General features: G+C 38.6%; 5 protein-coding genes and 1 pseudogene across 10 annotated transcripts in view; 5 read left to right on the forward strand and 1 right to left on the reverse strand.

The window, feature by feature from the left end:
* The window catches only part of LOC104809202, a 2,247-nt gene extending 757 nt beyond the window's left edge, over positions 1 to 1,490 (forward strand). The window contains exon 1 of the mRNA XM_010535095.1: positions 1 to 1,490. This exon is cut by the window's left edge and continues 757 nt beyond it. Coding sequence (XP_010533397.1) covers positions 1 to 580 — 580 coding nt within the window. The 3' untranslated portion in view covers positions 581 to 1,490.
* A 688-nt stretch (positions 1,491 to 2,178) lies between these two features.
* On the reverse strand, positions 2,179 to 4,455 carry LOC104809203 (G-box-binding factor 4-like). 2 transcript variants are annotated; one of them, XM_010535097.1, is made up of 4 exons: positions 3,433 to 4,455; positions 3,254 to 3,325; positions 2,912 to 2,941; positions 2,179 to 2,648 (listed from the first exon to the last, which is right to left on the reverse strand). In XM_010535097.1, exons 1-4 carry the CDS (start codon positions 4,237 to 4,239, stop codon positions 2,577 to 2,579), a joined length of 981 nt encoding a protein of 326 aa, XP_010533399.1. In that variant the 5' UTR covers positions 4,240 to 4,455; the 3' UTR covers positions 2,179 to 2,576. The 2 variants fall into 2 exon arrangements, with proteins under 2 accessions (XP_010533399.1, XP_010533398.1); XM_010535096.1 differs by having other exon boundaries at positions 2,179 to 2,821.
* A 1,648-nt stretch (positions 4,456 to 6,103) lies between these two features.
* On the forward strand, positions 6,104 to 7,698 carry LOC104809204 (thioredoxin Y2, chloroplastic). Its single transcript, XM_010535098.1, has 4 exons — positions 6,104 to 6,390; positions 6,820 to 6,908; positions 7,062 to 7,239; positions 7,488 to 7,698. The coding sequence occupies exons 1-4, from the start codon at positions 6,205 to 6,207 to the stop codon at positions 7,551 to 7,553; spliced, it is 519 nt and encodes a 172-aa protein (XP_010533400.1). The 5' UTR covers positions 6,104 to 6,204; the 3' UTR covers positions 7,554 to 7,698.
* Positions 7,699 to 7,803: 105 nt separating this feature from the next.
* LOC104809205 (abscisic stress-ripening protein 2-like) lies at positions 7,804 to 9,738 on the forward strand. The gene is made up of 3 exons (XM_010535099.2): positions 7,804 to 7,863; positions 8,702 to 8,917; positions 9,344 to 9,738. Exons 2-3 carry the CDS (start codon positions 8,753 to 8,755, stop codon positions 9,533 to 9,535), a joined length of 357 nt encoding a protein of 118 aa, XP_010533401.1. The 5' UTR covers positions 7,804 to 7,863; positions 8,702 to 8,752; the 3' UTR covers positions 9,536 to 9,738.
* A 3,165-nt stretch (positions 9,739 to 12,903) lies between these two features.
* LOC104809206 (polypyrimidine tract-binding protein homolog 3) lies at positions 12,904 to 17,017 on the forward strand. Of its 5 annotated transcripts, none has more exons than XM_010535104.1 (15): positions 12,904 to 12,949; positions 13,398 to 13,461; positions 13,568 to 13,639; positions 13,738 to 13,814; positions 13,960 to 14,044; positions 14,379 to 14,502; positions 14,739 to 14,803; positions 14,900 to 14,949; positions 15,060 to 15,101; positions 15,220 to 15,271; positions 15,357 to 15,381; positions 15,507 to 15,520; positions 15,727 to 15,778; positions 15,870 to 16,075; positions 16,250 to 17,017. In XM_010535104.1, the coding sequence occupies exons 2-15, from the start codon at positions 13,405 to 13,407 to the stop codon at positions 16,637 to 16,639; spliced, it is 1,311 nt and encodes a 436-aa protein (XP_010533406.1). In that variant the 5' UTR covers positions 12,904 to 12,949; positions 13,398 to 13,404; the 3' UTR covers positions 16,640 to 17,017. The 5 variants fall into 5 exon arrangements, with proteins under 5 accessions (XP_010533406.1, XP_010533405.1, XP_010533403.1 ...); XM_010535103.1 differs by lacking the exon at positions 12,904 to 12,949 and adding an exon at positions 12,977 to 13,184; XM_010535101.1 differs by lacking the exon at positions 12,904 to 12,949 and having other exon boundaries at positions 15,727 to 15,834; positions 15,932 to 16,075.
* A 1,157-nt stretch (positions 17,018 to 18,174) lies between these two features.
* Positions 18,175 to 20,104, forward strand: LOC104809208 (annotated as a pseudogene).
* Positions 20,105 to 20,567: the final 463 nt, after the last annotated feature.

Consider the following 20,567-nt stretch of genomic DNA (forward strand, 5'->3'; position numbering starts at 1 on the left):
CCACCGTTCCATCGGCCATTTTGGATCGCTCTCGTGGAGCGTTTCACGTTCGTGGTCCGCTGCTAAGCAATTGCTGGCAATAGGGAACAACTTGGCAACACCTCGAGCCAGTGACATCATGGCTACGAACGGCCTCGCTGTTCTGGTTTATACAATGACTTCGATTTTGTTGTTCGTGATGTGGGTTCTGGTGGCGGCTATACCTTGCCAAGACAGATGTTTACAAGTTCATTTCTATGTTCCTAGGAATTTCCAATGGGCAGCTCCAGTCATGTCTTTGCACGATAGGATCCTCGAAGAATCCAAGAAAAAGGACAAAAAGAACGCCTGTGGATTGCTGAGAGAGATATATCAGATAGAGAGAAGTTCCAGATTGGTTGGTGAACTAGCGGATTCAGTTCATTTCCCATTGTCGGAGGAGAAGGAGGTCGAGGTGAAGCAGAGAGTGCAGGAATTGGTACAGGTGCACGAGGCTCTGAAACAGGGATTGGACCCATTTGAGAGGAAAGTGAGGGAAGTTTTCCATCGAATAGTCCGTAGCCGAACCGAGGGTCTTGATAATAAACCCGTGGAAACTTGATATATGCTTGCACTGTGTGGGGTTTTTGGTTCGGAGATGAAGAACATGAAGAAACATTGTGGGCATTGGAGGAAACAAATGGGGGAAGGAAAAGGGAGCTCTTTTCTAGTCGAACTTTTTGTGTTTATGGCCTCCATGGTCTGTGATGCTGGATGGTGTTCATCCTTCTGTTGCTTTTGTGTAATAGATTTCTTCTCTGTATCTATCTTTTGGCCCTGATTTTGTTGTTGATACATAGGAAAAGTGTGTGTTGGTGCGTTTTTGTGCTGTCGCCAGAATTTGCATTCCAAAGTTGCAGAAAGAGAGAACAAGGAAGATTTCAGTGGCAATGCCATCATTTTCATTGGAATCATTGATTCTCCACTTGTGAGGTTCTCTCCCATATGTTTGATATCTCTACTAGATTTTTCTGCTGCGATTCTTCCTTTCAGACAGGATTTGCCTTAAATGTTCAAGAAATCTGTCAACTGATACTGAACCAGTTTTGCTCGAGTCTGTGTTTGGATCTCGAAGGGGGAGTCTTAGCGTACCGGTTCTGCAAGTGCTCTGTGGACCGTGCTGCCCCTTTTCACAGTGCCCAAAAATAATGGTTTCTTCCACACTTGTTATAAGGCCCACATAGCTTTGGCATGGTGCATTTCTGAACCAGTTTGGAACAGATTCTGCTGTGAATGAGCGAGCTTCTGGTGGCTATGCAACAAAACTGATAGCGTGTGATGTTAAAACAGAGTCTTGTGAGAACCCGATGGGCCAAGTAATTGGTGTCTTTGAATAGGAATCGGCTTCGACCCCCAAAACAATGTGGCTTTTATCGTGAATTGTTTTATCCATTGGGTTTGTTCTTCCCTCCCTCTACCAAACCGGTTTGTCTCCATACGACGGTTAATTTACGAAATCACCTTTTTTTTTTTAATTATTCTTTGTTTATTACAAAAAAGTATCATTGTTTATTACACGCATTAGCTTTTGTTTTTTTTTTCTTGGCATGTATTTGCACTTATACAGATAAAATCTTATGTGAATAGAGAGAATACCCGACTTCCTCAAGACAATAGAAAAAATACCCCCTCCATGGACTTTTTTTAGGCCTCGATTGTTTTTTATTCGATTTTTTTTAAATCGAATTATCATAAAATATACATTCATTTGGTATTTATATCAAACTTTTGATTCCATTTGAATTCTACTCAAATTTGTATCCCATTTTAGTTGATAAAAATAAGTACTTATTCACGGAATGGTATAGAGGATCAAACGAAGAGGAGATTAGACGTTTTTCTATGGAATTCAGTTGATTTGGCTCAATAATAAACTATATCATTCATGTTTTTTTTTTCCCATCGAATGCAATCTGAATAAGTTATACATTATTCAAATCAAAATGACACTGCTACATGCACAAAGTAAAAAACAAAAACGAACTTCTAAAACGAAAACCATATATATATATATATATATATATTCAAATTATTGATCCTATTTTCAAACTTTGATATATTCTACTTTAACACGATGCTTGAAAAGCAAAATTATGCAAAGGAAGCCATTGGGTTAATCGTGAGTGAGATTCTACTATTCTAGATGGGAAAGAAAAAAAAAACAGAGAAACGTCTAAATACAATATAGATACATGCATATGTATATATATATGGCAGGCACATGTGGCACGCCAGTAGGCCCATTACATCAGTGAGAAATACTATCATATAACTATGTAACATATGCACTACATAAAAGCATATCATCATCATCATCATCATCACTCTTTTGCAGATTACCACCACCAGGTTTCTCAGGCAGGTTACCGACAAGATACATCCTCTATACATACACATATACTAAAGCATACCACTGAAATTGCTTCCCTAACAGACAAACTTCTTTTAATCTTCTTTACTCACTGGACCACGATATCTAATGATCTCCGGAAGATGAAAGATGTTACCCGGACAGATGGCCGTTCCCTTTCTACTGCACCTGCGTCAGCTGATTGAATTCACCACTCCAACGAGCGAACCCTGCGCAGGAGACGTGGTTTCTCGACGGCTGGAATCACTCTCTCCATTAGCTGCCACCTCAAGAAAAATGTTCGAAACCACGACGATCATGCATCATCTGATAGCATCTCGACAGATTCTTTTTGGTTCGGTAACGTAACACAGAGGTATGCTTAAAACAATAACGGCCATAGATGCTCCCCTTCACTAACGCAGCATCAACTAGGTGGCTCAGAGAGAGATGCTGAGACATGTACGCAAGCTATATAACCATGCTCAAGCTATCGAATTCGAAGCTAGCATACAAAGAGATTAGAGTGGATAGAACCATTACCTTCTTGTGTCTTTCCTTGGTCCTTTCGGCCTGTGGATATATAGAAGCAAGATTACTCAGAGATTGGAATCTACAGTTGCATGGAGGCAAAAATAATCTGAACACCATTGAATTGCTACTAATTACCGAAGAGCCTTGCACAAGAAAGATCATCTAAAGCGGCTTACATGTAATCCGACCATTCAGCAAAGCACTGAATTCATGTAATTGACAATTAAACATCCAAAATCTATACAAATGAATGACGCCCACGTTTTAAATTCTCACCATCTTCCTGATTCTTTTCGGTTATCAAAAAAGTTCAGGGGATCTCAGAAGAATAAACGAGCAAATTTGAGATACCTTTTCCTTCGACAGCTGCTCATTCTCCTCCTCTAGTTTCGATGCCAAGGACTCCAACTCCAGTTGATAAGCCTGTAATTTCCGTTCATCGCTATAATCGCAAATTCTAACCCATGAAAGGAATACTTGCGCACTTGCATATACGCAAATTACACATATGCAGAAAAAGAAAAAGAAACCTGCTTCCGCTCCCTGGACCTAGCAGCAGATTCACGGTTCTTGATCGTCCTCTTATGCCGCTGTGCTGCAGCCTTATCCAACGGCTCCATAATCATTCTCGCCCTCTTTCCCCTGGATCCGCCACGTCCACCTACTCCTCCGCCGCCATAGACATCCAGACCGTTTCCAAACCCGACGATAGTTCCTTCAACGTTATCAATCATCTGAAGCGGCTTGTGTGGCACCGGGTCGAACGCGCAGCCCCCGCCACCGAGCCTCTCTGGCGGAATCTTCGCGTCCATATCCTCCCATTCCGCCGTACCGACCGTATCGTCCACCGCCGCCTTTGCCAGAAAGTCCTCCAGCGTCATTATTTCATCCTGCGCCTCCTCTTTCATCTCCTTCCTCTCTCCCGACACAATTTCGCTCCACACCTCATCCACACTCTTCCCTTGCGTCTCCGTCACACTCATACCACCGCCGCTGCCACCGTGGCCGCTCCGGTCAACGTTAACTGCAATCTCCACCAGCCCCGGAGCAGGAGGGTCCATGAGACTAATAGACGCGTCCGAAAGCGTAGACTCCGCCGCCACCGCCGGATGATCCGTACCGTAAACATCCCGCAGAATTCCGTCGACCGTAATCGTGGAACCGAACCCGTTGTTCAACCTGTCGTAAACGCCACTCAACCTCGATCGATCGGCGCTCGAATCTCGCTTCAGCTGGTGCGATCTTACAGAAGGAGAAGAAAAAACAGAAGAAGAATTACGACGGGAGAGACCCGAGTTTCTCGAGTTGGAAGAAGGCATCACCTTGGACGACGCCATTTCCGGAGGAGTGAGGAGTTCGGTTGCTCCCTCCTCTCTATCCCCTGAATCGGAACAGAAAGAATCTCGCAGCAGCAAGATGGAAGAAAAACAGTTTGGGAGATGGCGGATTATTTTCTCGGACGAGAAAACCGAGAGAGATTTTCCCTCGAACTAGGGTTTTGTGGAATTTGATTTGGCCCGCCCGCTGTGCTTGGGGGATGAGGGAGAAGCAGCGCGCGGGGGCGTGACTGGAACGGGAACAGACGGTTTCCGGTAATAAAAGGCCCTTTCGTTGACTGTGGGCCCATTAAATTTGGAGATACTGATACTTCGCGTATCCATTTTATAATTTATACTTGAATGACCAAAAATTATGTTCATTTGAATTTTGATTTAGTTTCATTGAATTTTTTGTTCAGTAACAGTTAGTCCAGATTCAATTTTCACAAGTAAAAATATTCATTTTAAATTTTATGGATATTTTTTTATTCAATTTTCTTTCAGAACAATGTTGAGAAAATCCGTTTGAATTAGATCAGAATTTAGAAATTCAGTGTAGTAGATTTGATTTTAGTTGGGTACATCTAGTTTTCAGATTAATATCCATATAATTTTGTTTGACCCATTAATTTTTTTTTTTAATCAAGTTCAGGGGATGTGACGGACAATTCGCCCAAGATCAAATCTCGATTTCTCACCAACTCTCCTCGCACCGGGTCGACGAACCTGGGATTGCCATCGTTGATTTGAGGAATTCGATCGAAGAACTGGAAACGAAGAGAGAGGCAAAACGGAAAGTAAGAACGCACAATCCCTGAACTTCATGACGACGTCGTTCGGAGCTCGGAGCCGTGCCCCCATCCCTAGGAAACATGTGGAATGTTTTTTGTTTCCATATGATTAATAATATATTTTGTATATACATATGAAAATAAAAATTTGAATTTCAAAATAATAAAATTAAATCTGTTGAAATATTAATTTTGCTAACAAAAATTCAGTATTTAAAAACTAAAAAATAAAGTATGAATTTAAATTTTCTAAAAAAGTGATGAGAATGTATTAAAATTTGTAAAATTTTATATGAAATCCATTTTCTATACTTATAAATTATATTTTTTTATATCTTTTCAAATAGTTTTCTATTCACAAAAAATATATAAATTTTTAAATCGAATCGAATTCAAACCATACGAATCAAACCGAATTCGAACAAAACCAAATCAAATCCAAAGTTATACCGAACCAAACCAAACCAAACCGAATCCAAATTCAAACCGATTCGATTAATAAGTAAATGAGAAACTTGAAAAATTATATGAAAAATGAGTTTTTACCTATAAAAAATCGAATCCGAACTGATTCGATTCGATTCGGATTCAATTATTTCTGGTTTTAAGAATTTATAATTAAACGATTATTAAATTTTAATTGATTTAGTTCATTTCAGTTATTTCAAAATTTTGAGAATTTATAAAACAAATCGATTATTTAGTTCGATTCGATTAATAATAGAAATAACCGAATTGAATGTCAATTTGTAATTATAATGAAGAATAAAGAATAAAATATTATAATAGACTATTTTGGTTAATGGGATAAATCTATTTAATCAGTAGAAAATAATTTTAATTCAAAATAATAATTTAAATATAAAAATAATTGGACTGGTTTGGGTTGCTAACCCAATTTAGCGTTAGAGGTTGAATCCGATCTGATGTATTCAAATGAAAATAATATCAATAATTAAAAATAAAAAAAAAAGAAATATAACTGTAGATTCATCTAGACGGTTGTGATTGCTTGTACATATAAATGCTCGTGAGCTCGACAACAGTGGATACTCCTCACCCCGCTCTGATATTTTTCGGCCCCCCAACGCCTCTTTCTCTTCCATATTATCCAAACAAGATTCAAATTTTCTCCTACTCTCCTCGGAAAAGTATCTCGAGAAGAATCGGAGTACTCAGTCGGCGTTCTTCAATGGCGATTTACCTCTCTGCCGCTTCTGCTTCGTCTCTGATTTCTCCTGAATTGGGCAATTCCGTGACACCCGCCTCGAAACTATCTTCTCTTTCGTCTGTGCGGTTTCCGGCGCAGATTCTCCGTGTCGGCATCCGAAACAAGAGGATAAACTCGCCTTCGCGGCCTCGATTCGTACCTCTCTCTGTAAGTTCTTCAGCTTCACTATTAATCGCCCGCTTCTCCTCAGCCTGATACTAATTTTCGTTTTCTTTGAAGATATTTCGTCGCGTGAAAGACGGATTCGTTGAATTTTAGCTGCATTCATAGATTGGGACTTAGCCATATGTTAGGTGTTTCGTTGTTTGCAGTTATGTACCATATGTGACTCTGCAAATTACTTATGGGATACAAGTTAAATAGCTGAGTTCGTCAATTGGAGGCTTTAATTTGGAGCATTTGCTCTTATCTACAGAGACATAGATGTGCATTTGATTCTGGAATTTGGGATGACGTATCGGTGGGTGGGATACTTTTGATATATTTGGCTATACTTCTGGTGGACATATGATATTTTCTCTCGTGTTAAAGTGGAGTATTGTTTATGAGGTTCCATTGGATTGATGTTCGCTCCAGGTTACAGCAAAGAAGCAGAGTTTCGACTCCTTTGATGATTTGCTGCAGAGTTCCCAAAAACCTGTGCTTGTAGACTTCTATGCCACATGGTGAGTTCTTTTCAATTTTCCTTCTTGTTCTATTTGCGCCAATGCCCCGATTTGCCTCTATACCCGATATGTATAGGTCTGTCTATCATTTTTTGATTCCTCATCGCATAGCATTAGCAGTTTAATAACGGGTTACATAGTTGTTTTGTGCAGGTGTGGACCGTGTCAGTTCATGGTACCGGTACTCGAAGAAGTGAATGCAACACTGAAAGATAAGATCCAAGTGGTGAAAATCGATACCGAGAAGTACCCGAATCTTGCTGACAGATACCAGATAGCGGCATTGCCTACATTCATCTTATTCAAAGATGGAAAACTCTTGGACCGTTTCGTAAGTCAATCCTACACCATTTCTTTATGCAAGTGTATCTAACACTGAGTAACTGCATACCCAGTGTTAGGTTTATACAATTCTCGTACAGTGATTTTACGATTCATGAATCGCGTTCTATAGATCGTTGTTTGGTTCCGTTATAAAATTTTTACAATGTGGAATCGAAATCACTTGTTCCTCTGCATCCTTAACTTCGTCTTGGTGAAGATCCTTTCTGATTAAGTTCGATATCGGGTTTACTGCAGGAAGGTGCCTTGCCCGCGAACCAGCTGGTAGGCCGAATCGAGGATGCGTTGCAAGTGAAACAGTAGCTGTGGAATTATGATGAACTGGAACATTCTTGCGTATAAGCACCATCCTGACTGAATTCAGCATTCATGTCTTGAAAAAGAATCCTGATTGATTTCGAATAGAATGTTAAAGTATATTATTTTTTACCAAGCATTTTTGGGTTAACCCTAGCTTCTGAACAAATTAAAACCCTAGGATTGTCTCTCCTTTCCCGACATCTATCCGCCATTGCTGCAGCAAAAGTACCCGACCGATCAAAGATGAGTCCGAGTTCGGTTCCGGTTTTGGAATGTGACGCGTCGGCTCCGGTGGATATCTTACGGATACCAAGTAAATAATTTTGGTATTTTGTGACAATTATAAAAACAATAGTATTAGAATTTTTTATCTCAAAATTTATATATTTCGCATCTCTACCGCCTTGAAATTTTCTAATACCAATTTTCTGGGACGTTACTGGCTTAAAACTGTTCATAGCGTTAGCTGGTTTCTTGTGAATCGATTTTTTCAAAAAACTTTTTTAACCTCTAATTCTAATTCGGTTCTCATCTGTTTATTTCGGTTTAATAAGAATTATATCTAATAAAACTACGACCACTATATATATATATATATATTGTAAAAGAATTGTGCTCGAATTATCTAATCATATTTAAATAAAATTTTATATTGAATTTGGTTAGATTACTTTGTCCGGTTATATATATCCCAAGTCCCAACCAAAATAGCTATATATATATATATATATAAATTTTGCCGGCCGTTTGGATGGTTTTGTTTTAAAACGTTTTCGTAAGTATAAGAGAATTGTGCTTTGGATATTCGGCCTCCGACTAATTAATTATACACGAGAGAGATAACGCAAATAAACATTTTTTTATTTGCTTTATTTTCTGGCATGACAGAATACAGTTAATATATATAATTTAATTTTTGTATAACCTCCACGATATAGTTGTATCACCAGATAAATTTCTTTGAAGCATTCAACTTTTTTCTCGTATTAAAATTTGAAGTCGGGATAGAATATTCTTTCTACACCTCAGTGAAAAACCAGCAATGATATATTATTCCGTTGCCCGGATCAAAGAAATTTCTTTTATTTAAAAAAAATAGTTTATTGATCGCTCATATATATATATATATACCTCGCACCATATACATGTAGAAGAAGTACAAACCAAAAAACAAGATCTTGTTATTGACACTGGATTTGGGAATGGAGGGAGGCGAAGAACAGCAGCAACACCACGGCGGTTTATTCCACCACCACCACGGCAAGGAGGGCGAAGAGGAACACGACTATGCCAAAGAGGAGAAGCACCACAGTCACCTCGAGCACCTCGGCGGGGCTACAGCCGTGGCGGCCGGTGCCTTTGCCCTGGTATATATATATATCCCCTCCCAGTTCCCAACCGCAATTTTCAAAAATCATACTGTTATCGAACTCAAACATCTACATTCTACACCATTCCATATTGAAAATCTATTTGTCCTAAAACATGGGAACTCTATTTTAAAAATCGGACTGGTGAATGGTTATTGAGAATTGAAACGATCTTTGAAAAAAAATTATCGGATTCAGTATATACATACACTTTAACTTACTGAAACATCGATCATCATTCATGGAAGCTAATAAAGAACCTCGGACCGGAGAGAGAACCACGGCCTAAAAGAATGTTGGTTGTACAATTTGTAATGATCATCCGGTTTTAGCAGAAACAAAACTTTTTTTTCTTAACATGAAAAAAACTCATCCTCGTGGGATCCAAAGCAATGATACAATTCTGTGGTTGTACGTACGTAGCACGAGAAGCACAAGGCGAAGAAGGATCCGGAACACGCGCACAAACACAAAGTGGAAGAGGAGATAGCGGCCGCAGCGGCTGGGGGCTTTAGCACTTCTGGAGGCTTCGCCTTCCACGAGAAACACGAGAAAAAAGAAGCCAAGGAGAAGGATGAAGAGGCTCACGGCAAGCACCACCACCACCTCTTCTGATGCTTCCTGTTGTTGTTTCTAATTGGAATTCGGTGTGGTTTCGTTTGTGTTGTTGTCTTTTTCACGATGATGTACGCGTGAGTGTTTCTTCTTGTCTTTTGTGGATGAGCATCTGTGCGTGGATTGGTGATCGTATTGTACGTTTTGATTTCTTCTAAATGTGATATTTAATGTGAATTTTTTTTATTGTGTATTGTTTTAATGTAAAGTCGGTTCATATAGTTTGCATAATATATGGTCCTAGGGAAATTCATATTTTACCAAAATATATATAGACGGTCCTAGGGTTTTCCTCGACCGGATTCATCCATAGAGTAGGTATCAAAGAACATACTCTACGAATTCTTTCAAAATGTGGAGATGAATGTTTGTTGAATGTGTGTATATATATAACTTATATGGACTAAACATAAATTTGAATGTAAGAAGGAGAAACACCATATAAGTTGGTTGAATGCTAGATCATTTAATCTCAAAATTTTAGATTCGAATGCTCTTACCATTTTTATCCGCGAGTCTATCAGTTATGAAAAATCTATACTAGTTTACGTTTATCGTGTAGTTTGCAGGTTATTACACAAAAACGAGAGTTTATCTAATATGCATAGGTAGTGAATCTACTGGTTGAGGTTATCACATTATAAAAAAAATTTAATGGAACAACCAGTAGATTCACTACCTATGCATATTAGATAAACTCTCGTTTTTGTGTAATAACCTGCAAACTACATGATAAACGTAAACTAGTATAGATTTTTTATAATTGATAGACTCGCGGATAAAAAGGGTAAGAACATTCGAATCTAAAATTTAATGGAATGTGTAATATATCATTCAAAAAGAAATGATCCAAACTACTATTGCATTTTAAAATTATTAAAACTAACACAAATAGATAAAATTATCTTTTGCTTTAAAAAAACTAAACCTTAGAAGTTAAAATTACGAGTTTAAATTGTTTTGGTAAATAATTGGAACTGTAAGAGGACGAGTTGTATAGAACAGACTAGGGTGTCAAAATGGCCGGGTCGGGCCGGCCCAGCCCGAGCCCGACAAAAACCCAAAGAATTACGGGCCGGACTGGCCCGGTTCGAAACACATGGGTCCGAGACCCGGCCCAATGGACTTTTTTTGGGTTCAGGTTGGACTTCGGGTTTTTTTTTAAAAAAATAACAAAATAAAAATAAAAATTATTAATAAAAAATTATCAAAATAGAAAAAAATTAATATATACTAAAGATAATAAAAAATAAAGTTTTGATAAAAACATTTATTAATATATATGTGAATTTAAAACTCAGATTTTTTTAATTTTTATATAATAATAAATATTAATATATTTATGCATGTATGTATATATATTTATCTATATCTATATATATTTATATTATATAATATATAATATATTTATTTTTTCGGGCCGATGGGCCGGATCGGACTAGTCCGGTCCGAGCCCGCATTTTGGTCCGCATTTTTCGGGTCGGACCGGCCCGGCCCGATGGACGACCGGGCTTCAATTTCTTAGGTCCAAGCCCGTAAATTTTACGGGCGAGCTCAGACCGGATAACGGATTTCGGGCTTCGGTCTTTTTTGACACCCCTAGAACAGACATAAAAAGGGTGTTAATTGTATTTAGAATTCGTACAAATGAATAGAAAAAGGTTGCATACAATGTGAATTTAAGAATAACCAAATTTCCTCAAATTTTCATGTTTATTTTATATGATTTGCATCTCCTAGAAAATTTCAATTTAAATTTAATCGAATTGTTTCGACAATATATTTCCAACCAATAAAAAAAGAAAAAATCACGAGAGACTCATAACACCAGGGAAATCAAAATCGTTGGCATTAATTTTACATGATTTTTTAGGAATTTATTATTAACTCACCAACTAAATTACTAATACATAATAGTATAATAGTACATGTATATATTTAAACCTTCATTTAAAATCATTAATTTTATAAAAATTTCCAAAAAAACTACAGTATTTGATTTTAAGGTGAATTAAAAAAAGTTTGTGTATAATAAATTCGCATATTATATATATTTTTTATTTTTTTTTTAAATTCTTAAAAAGCAAACAAAAACGTAAAAACCAAAAAAAGATAGATCTTTAAATGTGAATATCAAATTATTTATATTTAAAAAATCTCAAATAATTTAAAATTTTATCAAATTATTTAAAACAATAATAATTACTTTATTTGATTGTGATCTTGCACATTTAGAACTTGCTAGGGTGTATATTTTTATTTTCATTTCGGCCAGGACTTTTAGATTTGGAAAATTTATACCGATTCAGTTTTTTATTTGATTAAAAAGAGTTATATTAATTTATTTGAAAAAAAATCATTTATTTTTTTATCAATTATTTTCGTTATATTAATTTATTTGAAAAAAAGCACATACAAACCAATTTTGAATTAGAGAGGTTTTATGTAATTATCATATATTTGATGGAACAAAACTTAACTACAAGTAAACTAATTGATTCAAAAAATTATTTTATTAAAGATGGATTTTATATTGTGTTGAAAGTTTAATCCAATTAATTTTTCCTTGGTAAATTGAAATAGTGGAAATGAAACTTTTAATCTAATACACTAAAAAAAATATTCACTTATTTCCTTTTTTTGGAAAAAATGTTATCGAATATTACGAATTTCGTTTTTAAGAGGAAAAAAATTATGGCTCATTATGGAAATGATTTCGCTCGGGCAGCACAAATTCAAGAGACAAAACTTTATCTTCATATATTTTGTTATAGTTATAGAAAAACAAAAAAAAAAAACAAAGAAGAGGCCCTCCTGTAGAACCGGAGGGTTATGGGTGATGGGACCCACCACATGACGGGACCAAAGATGTCGCAACAATTTCACGGATACACAACAAAAAAAGTAAGTTTTTTTTTAATTTTATATCATTTTTGGGTTTAAAAAATACGAAATAACATTTCTTTCATATTTTTTACTATTTTATTACGACTATTATATAACTAGCATATGATTAAAAAAAAGTATTTACGATTATATAACAACTAAAAATCTTGTAAACAATTAGATATATTTTTTTGTCATCTCATTTAGGATCAATTACAACTGTATTTAGAATCAATTACAACTGTATTTAGAATCAATTACGACGTTGTAATTATAATTATACAGTTTTGTTAAGGTTAAGGGTAATATGATCTTTTGGAAGAAAATTTAATGGGTTATAATTTTTTTTGGGTGTATACTAAGAATTGGTATATTTGAGTCCGTCGAAGGGGAAGGAGATATTAGATAGATAGGGTTCAACTTCTACGACATCACGCGAATCCTTCGATCTACTCTCCTCCTCCTCTGAAGCCCCCCCTCCCCCCTCTCTCTCTCTCTCTCTCTCTCTCTCTCTCTCTCTGTGCAAAGGCAAGTTCTCTCGCTCTCTCTGTCTTTGTTCTCCCTTTCTGCCTCTGTATGCGTTTCGCTGGCGGTGTTGAAGGAGATGTTTGATATGTTTCTGTTTGTCGACAATTAGACCGGAAAATTTCATTCAGCTTACGTTCACTCTCCCAGAATCACTCCGGCTGCGTTTTGTTTGTAATGTCTCTGCGGCCGAGAAACGGCCTGATATTTGGTGGTCTGGGTCGATGTGTTGTTCTTGGTGCGGGCTGTGGTGAATCCTCTGGTTTTGTCTGTTGGGCATCAGTGAAACCTCATTACACCGTCATTTTTTACTGTTAATTGGGTGTTATTGAGCCTGATTGAATCTGCTAATGTCGAATTTGGACACCGTGTAGTCGTTTTTGGATGCTGTTCGCGGCAAAATTGATGCATTCACCGTCGGCTTTAAGTTTTTGGGTTTCTTCGTTTGCAGGTTCGGAATGTCAGAACCTTCCAAAGTGATCCACGTTCGCAATGTTGGGCATGAGATTTCTGAAGTATGTTACTTTTTTCTCTCTCTTTTTTAAGAAATTGTAGGTCGTTTACAGACTGTACATATGTGGCAAGTCATTGATCCTTGTATGTTCTGTTCTTGTTCGACAGAATGATTTGCTTCAGCTGTTTCAGCCATTTGGGGCCGTTACTAAGCTTGTAATGCTCCGAGCAAAAAATCAGGTGCTGACACTGCATATTCATGTTGGGTCTCTAAGTGAAAATTATGTCGTTTCCTTGAAATCTCTTCTTTATATTTTCTGTATCGAATCCTTTTGTAGGCCCTTCTTCAGATGCAAGATGTTTCTGCAGCTGTCAATGCCCTTCAGTTTTATACAAACGTGCAGCCAAGCATAAGGTATGCAATTGCTAGTATTTTGTTGCCTTGGTAATTTGCTGTATCCCATTACCCGATGTAGACTACGGGTTGCGATGTACAGTTGAGATAATATTAACTTGTAGTTTTTGTCCTCGCCATGATCAACTCGGTCATTTTGCTCTAGAGGGAGGAATGTCTATATCCAATTTTCATCGCACCAGGAATTGACGACAATGGAACAAAACACTCATCATGGACGAGTAGATGAGGTTCGTACCTTTAAAATGATGGAAATAGATAGGAGGCTTGTGTACATATGAGAGCGAGCTTAGTTGCTATTAAATCTTCCATTTTTTTCTCCTGGAACTTTAGTTTATTGTAACTCTGAGACTAGAGTTCTATTGGAAAGCAATTTGGATTTTGGACCGACATAGTGGACCAGCATTTTGTCATTTTGCCTTCAATAGAAATCAAATTTCATTTTGGCTAGTAACTATAGTATAACTTTTAGTTCTCCCTTTATGTACTCTCCTATTCATTCTCTCTTGTCTTCTGTCTTCTGTCTCAATGGTGTCTGCTGGGGGCTTCTTATGGTGTGCACAGCCAAATCGTATTCTCTTAGTCACGATCCATCACATGTTGTACCCAATTACAGTGGACGTGCTTCATCAAGTTTTTTCTCCTTATGGATTTGTGGAGAAGATCGTCACTTTCCAAAAGTCGGCTGGTCAGCTTCTCCAAGTTCACTTTCTCATCTTTTCTTCCGCTTTAGCACTTCCGTAGGCGTGGGATTGTAGTAGATGATTTTGAAGTCTAATTTTCTTGTTTGAGAAGATGCTCAGTGATTTGGCTTCTTCTCATTTGACTTCTTATGTGACATTTTTTGCATATTTGTTTGACCACTTGGATGTTGTGCCTGTATTGTTTATTCAACCTGTTTTCTTTCTTTTATAAACTCTCTAGGTTTTCAAGCTCTCGTGCAGTATCAGTTACAACAGTGTGCTGCCTCTGCTAGAACATCACTGCAGGTGCTTTTCTGTCTTTCTAACAAACTATACTAACAAGAAATAATGGTCTCCTTTTTCTAGTTTCTCGTTTAATTTATGCTTCAATTTTTGCAACAGGCCCGTAACATTTATGATGGGTGTTGTCAGTTGGATATCCAATTCTCAAAGTAGGTTTTGGTTGTTTTAATTTGGTTAAAGCCTTCTTGTTGTTGCATTGGTGAGTTTCTCTACCTTCCCTTCTGTAGTTGGTTGTATTGATATGTAGTATTTTTTTCAGCCTTGAGGAGCTGCAAGTAAATTATAACAACGAGCGTTCTAGGTACGTCTCATGTGTGAGCATGGTACACAACTTTGCGGTTTGAGCTGCTTAATGGTTGTATGATGTCATGATCATCTTGATGCTTACATAACTTCGATTTCCGGTTGCTGTTGGATAGGGATTATACAAATCCAAATCTGCCAAATGATCAGAAAGGCCGCTCATCACATGTAAGCTAGCATATGTCTTTAGTCCATTGCAATTGTTTGTATTCATATATGCCATCTGAGTCTTCTTTTTTTCCTTCTCTTGCAGCAGCCCGCCTATGGTGACGTAGGAGGTATTTATTTTTATGTGCATCTGGTCACTCTTGCACGATAATCGCCTTTGTGCATTGTTGTTTTTCTTAGTGTGCTTCTGCTGATTCGTATCTTTTTGCTCTCTTTTTGTTTTTTTTTGTTCCAGTTGCATATCCTCAGGTGGGTAGTGTCCAGCTCATGATATGCTTGTTATGCTAGCTACTCCTTTTGCTCAGATATCATCGAACCGGCTTTTGTATTCAAAATATCTTTTTTACTTTTGTCATCACAAGCATGATGCGTGTGTTCATCGCTCGATTTCTTCGCCTGTTGAGTTTTCAATAACGGGTATGAGTCTTATCCTAACGTTGTTGCTTGAAAACTAGATGACAAATGCAGCTGCAATTGCAGCCGCCTTTGGAGGAGGGCTTCCTCCAGGTATAACCGGCACAAATGATAGGTGTACAGTCCTTGTCTCCAATCTAAATTCCGAAGTGAGTTAATGTTTTCATCCTGTATCTGTTTGCAGAGCATGATAAACAACTTGGTTACCTTATCATGTTTTCCTGCACCTGCCATTTTTTTCCCCAGAGAATTGACGAGGATAAGCTATTTAATCTTTTCTCCCTGTACGGGAACATAGTAAGAATTAAGCTTCTTCGGAACAAACCCGACCATGCGCTTGTTCAAATGGGTGATGGTTTCCAAGCTGAACTGGCAGTGCACTTCCTGAAGGTTTGTCTTTGTATACACATTCTGTTTTACTCTTCCTGCTTTATCATGTTAACTGGCGACCTGATTGATCCGTCGAGATTGCTATCAAGGATGACTTGTGAGTTAAGAAGAAACATTACATTCTACTACATAAACATGGTCTGATTAGTTGGATGCTTATGTGTGTTCTTGTAGGGAGCTGCCCTGTTTGGTAAGCGATTAGAAGTAAACTTCTCAAAGCATCCAAACATAACTCCAGGCACTGACTCTCACGACTACGTTAACTCTAATCTTAACCGCTTCAATCGCAATGCCACAAAGAACTACCGCTACTGCTGCTCTCCAACAAAGATGATCCACTTATCAACTCTTCCCCAAGACATCACAGAAGAGGAAATCTTGAACCATCTCCAAGAACACGGGCCAATTGTTAACGCAAAAGTCTTTGAGATGAATGGGAAAAAGCAGGCCCTTGTGCAGTGTGAAAACGAGGAGCAAGCCACGGAAGCACTCGTGTGCAAGCATGCGACTTCTCTAGACGGGTCGATAATCAGAATCTCCTTCTCCCAGTTACAGACAATATGAGACGAGGAAGAACACCCGAAGGAGGTAATAATCATAGGGTTTGTGATATTGATTTGGGAAGAATAATGAGCAATCTCATAGGGTTTGGTGATAATGATAATGAATTTTTATGTTGAAACCACTTGAATCTATCTGCTCCGTTGGTACACTTTTGTGGTCCTTTTAACTACTTGTGAGATTTTTTTTTCTCTCCCTTTTCTTTTTGTTTTATCTTTCCATTTTTTGTTCCATTGTTGATTGTAAGGTTTGAACTTTGACCTGAGTTTCTGATTTTTTAGCTATTAGATTACAATAGTGCCAAGGGGAAAGGGGAGTAGTAAAACAGGTGCAGTTCTTTTGTCTTTTTTGTCAAGTTAATAAGAAGAGAAATCTTAAACCTTTGTTGAATCAACTCAATAGTTTTCTTGGTCTCTCTTTTAGCCTCTCTCTCTCCCCACAGCTCAGGATGATGTTTGAGACAGGACCCGCTCGATTTTGATGTAAGGGTGTACCATCGGATCATCTTTCTTGTGTTCTTTACACCTCTGACTTGTGCCACGAGTTGTTTATCGAAACCATTTGAGAGGAGCTTTGTTGTGAGCATCAACAAGCTTACAACCTCCAAATACATTGTAGGATTAGGGAAAGGCAAGGATTACTTTCAAATATGTTCAAGCTCCCAGGTACTAGAACACATTAGCTGAAAAGAACTGTTCCTGTTAGTATCTTTCATCAATCAAGCAAACCACAAAGTTTATGTATCGAATCAATCTCTTGTATTAATAAACTTACCTTTAAGCCGATTCACAAAGATATGAGGTCGTCGATGAAGATATATTCAATAGAAAACCTATTTTTTTGTTTGTTTTTCTACGTGTAGAAATCAAATGAGAGTTGACAATCTCTTGTATTAATGAATTTACCTTCAGATCGACTCACGAAGAAAATATGAGATCGTTGACGAAGATATATTCAATGGAAAAACTATTTTTCGTTTGTTTTTATGTGTAGAAATGAAATGGGAGTTGGAGAAAATTGGAAGAGTTTGAGAAAGAGATAAACGTTGAGAGAGAGAAAGTTAAGAAATGCATGGAGAATTATAACTTTGAGAGAGAAAAAAGTTTAAAATGACTAAATGGAAAGAATGAGAAAATATTTTGATATAATTTTATGGTGTGTCACGTTCTTTTCTAAAAGGTTTATGTTCCCTTTTTTTTAAATCCTAAGAGTTTTGAAGGATAACACTAACACACGAAGTCCATTGTACTAAGGGTAGTTCTGCTATATTACCAAACAAAAATGACAACAAACGAAAGACGTGTTTAACGAAGCTTTGGAGGAGAAAGCGGGTTTGGAGTCAACGGTGTCGCATTGACTCTTCCTACTTTACGGCGCATGAACCCTTCGTTGTACACAAATAATAAATATTAACATTATCATATATATAAATATAATTTTAAAATTATTATGTGGAATTATTTAGTTCATGATTTTAACTAAGAACTTCATAATAATTAAGTATAAAGTGACGGTGGGCTCTAAAGATATTTTGTTTATAACAAAATGAATATTTTTTGAAACAATTATTTTTCCAAACCGAACGACCCGGAGCCGAGCCAAAGACCGAAACGCTGATGACCCGGTTCAATGATTGAGGTAGAATTTTCTTCATCTCCGTCACAAAGAGCAAAAGGTGCATCATGGCCGTTCATTTTCTCAGATACCGACCCAAGTAAATCAGAGCCGTTAATGTATGCCACGTGTATTCAAACCAAATACTTGTCACGTAGACTTCTCCCCCAATCAGAGCGTTGACTCGTAATATCTACGACTGCGTACCTCCTTCCTTCCTCTTCCCTTTGTAATTATCTCGCCGTTTCTCTCCATCGCTATCAATGGCGGCATCTCTCTCTCTCTCTCTTCTTCACTCACACCAACCATTCTCTCTCCACATCTCCCATGGACGCCACTCTCCAAGCCATCCTCGCTGCCGTCGCCAGCTTCTGCTTCGTCGTGCTCGTCCTCTCCTTCGCCATCCTCGTCTGCCGCCGCGGCCGCCGCCCCTGCTCCGTGGAGCCACTCTCCAAGCCATCCTCGCTGCCGTCGCCAGCTTCTGCTTCGTCGTGCTCGTCCTCTCCTTCGCCATCCTCGTCTGCCGCCGCGGCCGCCGTCCCTGCTCCGTGGAACCCTCGCGTCGCCACCAAACCGCCAGAACCGGCCCAGATCCTTCGCCTAATCCCGGAGGCAACATTAGCTCCTCCATCGCGATCGACGAGGGCGCGAGCTTCGACCCCTCAATCAGCCAGATCTCGATGGCGGAACTCTCCGCCGCGACGAAGGGCTTCTCCTCCGATCTGATCATCGGTGACGGAAGCTTCGGCCTCGTCTACCGAGCAGAGCTCTCAAACGGCGTCGTCGCCGTGAAGAAGCTTGATCCCGATGCTCTCCAAGGATTCAGGGAATTTCGCGCCGAGATGGAAACCCTCGGTCGTCTTCATCACCCGAACATCGTTCGGATCCTCGGGTACTGCATCTCGGGGCAGGATCGGGTCCTGATCTACGAGTTCCTCGAGAGAGGAAGCCTCGACTATTGGCTCCCCCATCGTGTCGTCTCTCTCATGGCCCACGCGCGTCAGGATAGCGCGTGGCATCGCAAAGGGACTCGCTTACCTTCATGGGCTTTCAAAGCCCATTATCCATAGAGACATAAAGTCAAGCAATGTCTTATTGGACTCAAACTTCGAGGCCCATATCTCCGACTTTGGGCTGGCGCGTAGGATCGACGCGTCGAGTTCACACGTGTCGACTCAGGTGGCGGGAACGATGGGATACATGCCGCCGGAGTACCGGGAAGGGAACACGGCGGCGACGTCGAAAGCCGACGTGTACAGCTTCGGGGTTCTGATGTTGGAGATCGCGACGCAGCGGCGGCCGAATTGGCCGGTGAAGGCGGAGGACGGAAAGGAGGTGGGTCTGGCTCAGTGGGCGACGGGGATGCAGGGGCAAAATCGGCAATTCGAGATGCTCGACGGCGGTATGAGGAGAGAGGGCGTTAGCGTGGAGAGCGTTAGGGAGTATTTTAGGATTGCTTCTTTGTGTGTGAAGGAGGCGACGAGGGAGCGGCCGGCGATGAAGGAAGTGGCGGAGATGCTAGAGAGGGTAATGGTTTAGAAACTTAAATAATTATTGAATATATTAATGTTATATTTTAAAAATTCCGGGTTTTTTTTTTTGTTTGGTGAATTATATAAATGGGATGTGTCTCCGAATAAACATGCCTTTCTGGGTGATACAGTATGCGTACGGAACAACCATTAGAGGTGAATATTTGCGATTCGGTTCTTCTAGGTATCGGTTTGGATTTTTTTTTTTTTCCGTTTTGGATTAGTTTATTTTATTTAAGAACCGTAATTTGTACGGTTTGAATTCCACACAGATACAGAAAGAAGAAACAATTGTTTTTGTAATAAAAAATTGTTTCGCTTAGTTGACCTATTAATAGATAAGAATTAGAGATATTGTCAATTTAAATCACTGATAATGATGATTTTATTATTATTATTATTATTCCAGTACCCACCATATGAGCTCACATGGACCCGCCATATCAGTTCACATGGACAACAAAAACACAAATACAAAATTTCAACCCAATATTATCACAAAGACTGCCTAGGCTACCGTACCAATCCGATACGTTGCTCCTTTTGTGCAACAGCATCCAAAGATATGTGTCTAGAGAGTGATTCGCATGTGACCCTAAAATCCAGCTCTTGGAACATGTAACTCAACGTAAACACTCTACATGAATTAAATTCAATCACAATAAATATTAAATATCGTGAATATCAATCAACCAAATTACGTCTATATGACAAGTCATGACAGAATCCATCAAATCATCTCTATGTACATTTGTAGCAACATCATCCGTAACGAAGACACTCTT

The sequence above is a fragment of the Tarenaya hassleriana genome, unplaced genomic scaffold, assembly GCF_000463585.1.
Source record: "Tarenaya hassleriana unplaced genomic scaffold, ASM46358v1 Cleome16, whole genome shotgun sequence".
Taxonomy (NCBI): domain Eukaryota; kingdom Viridiplantae; phylum Streptophyta; class Magnoliopsida; order Brassicales; family Cleomaceae; genus Tarenaya; species Tarenaya hassleriana.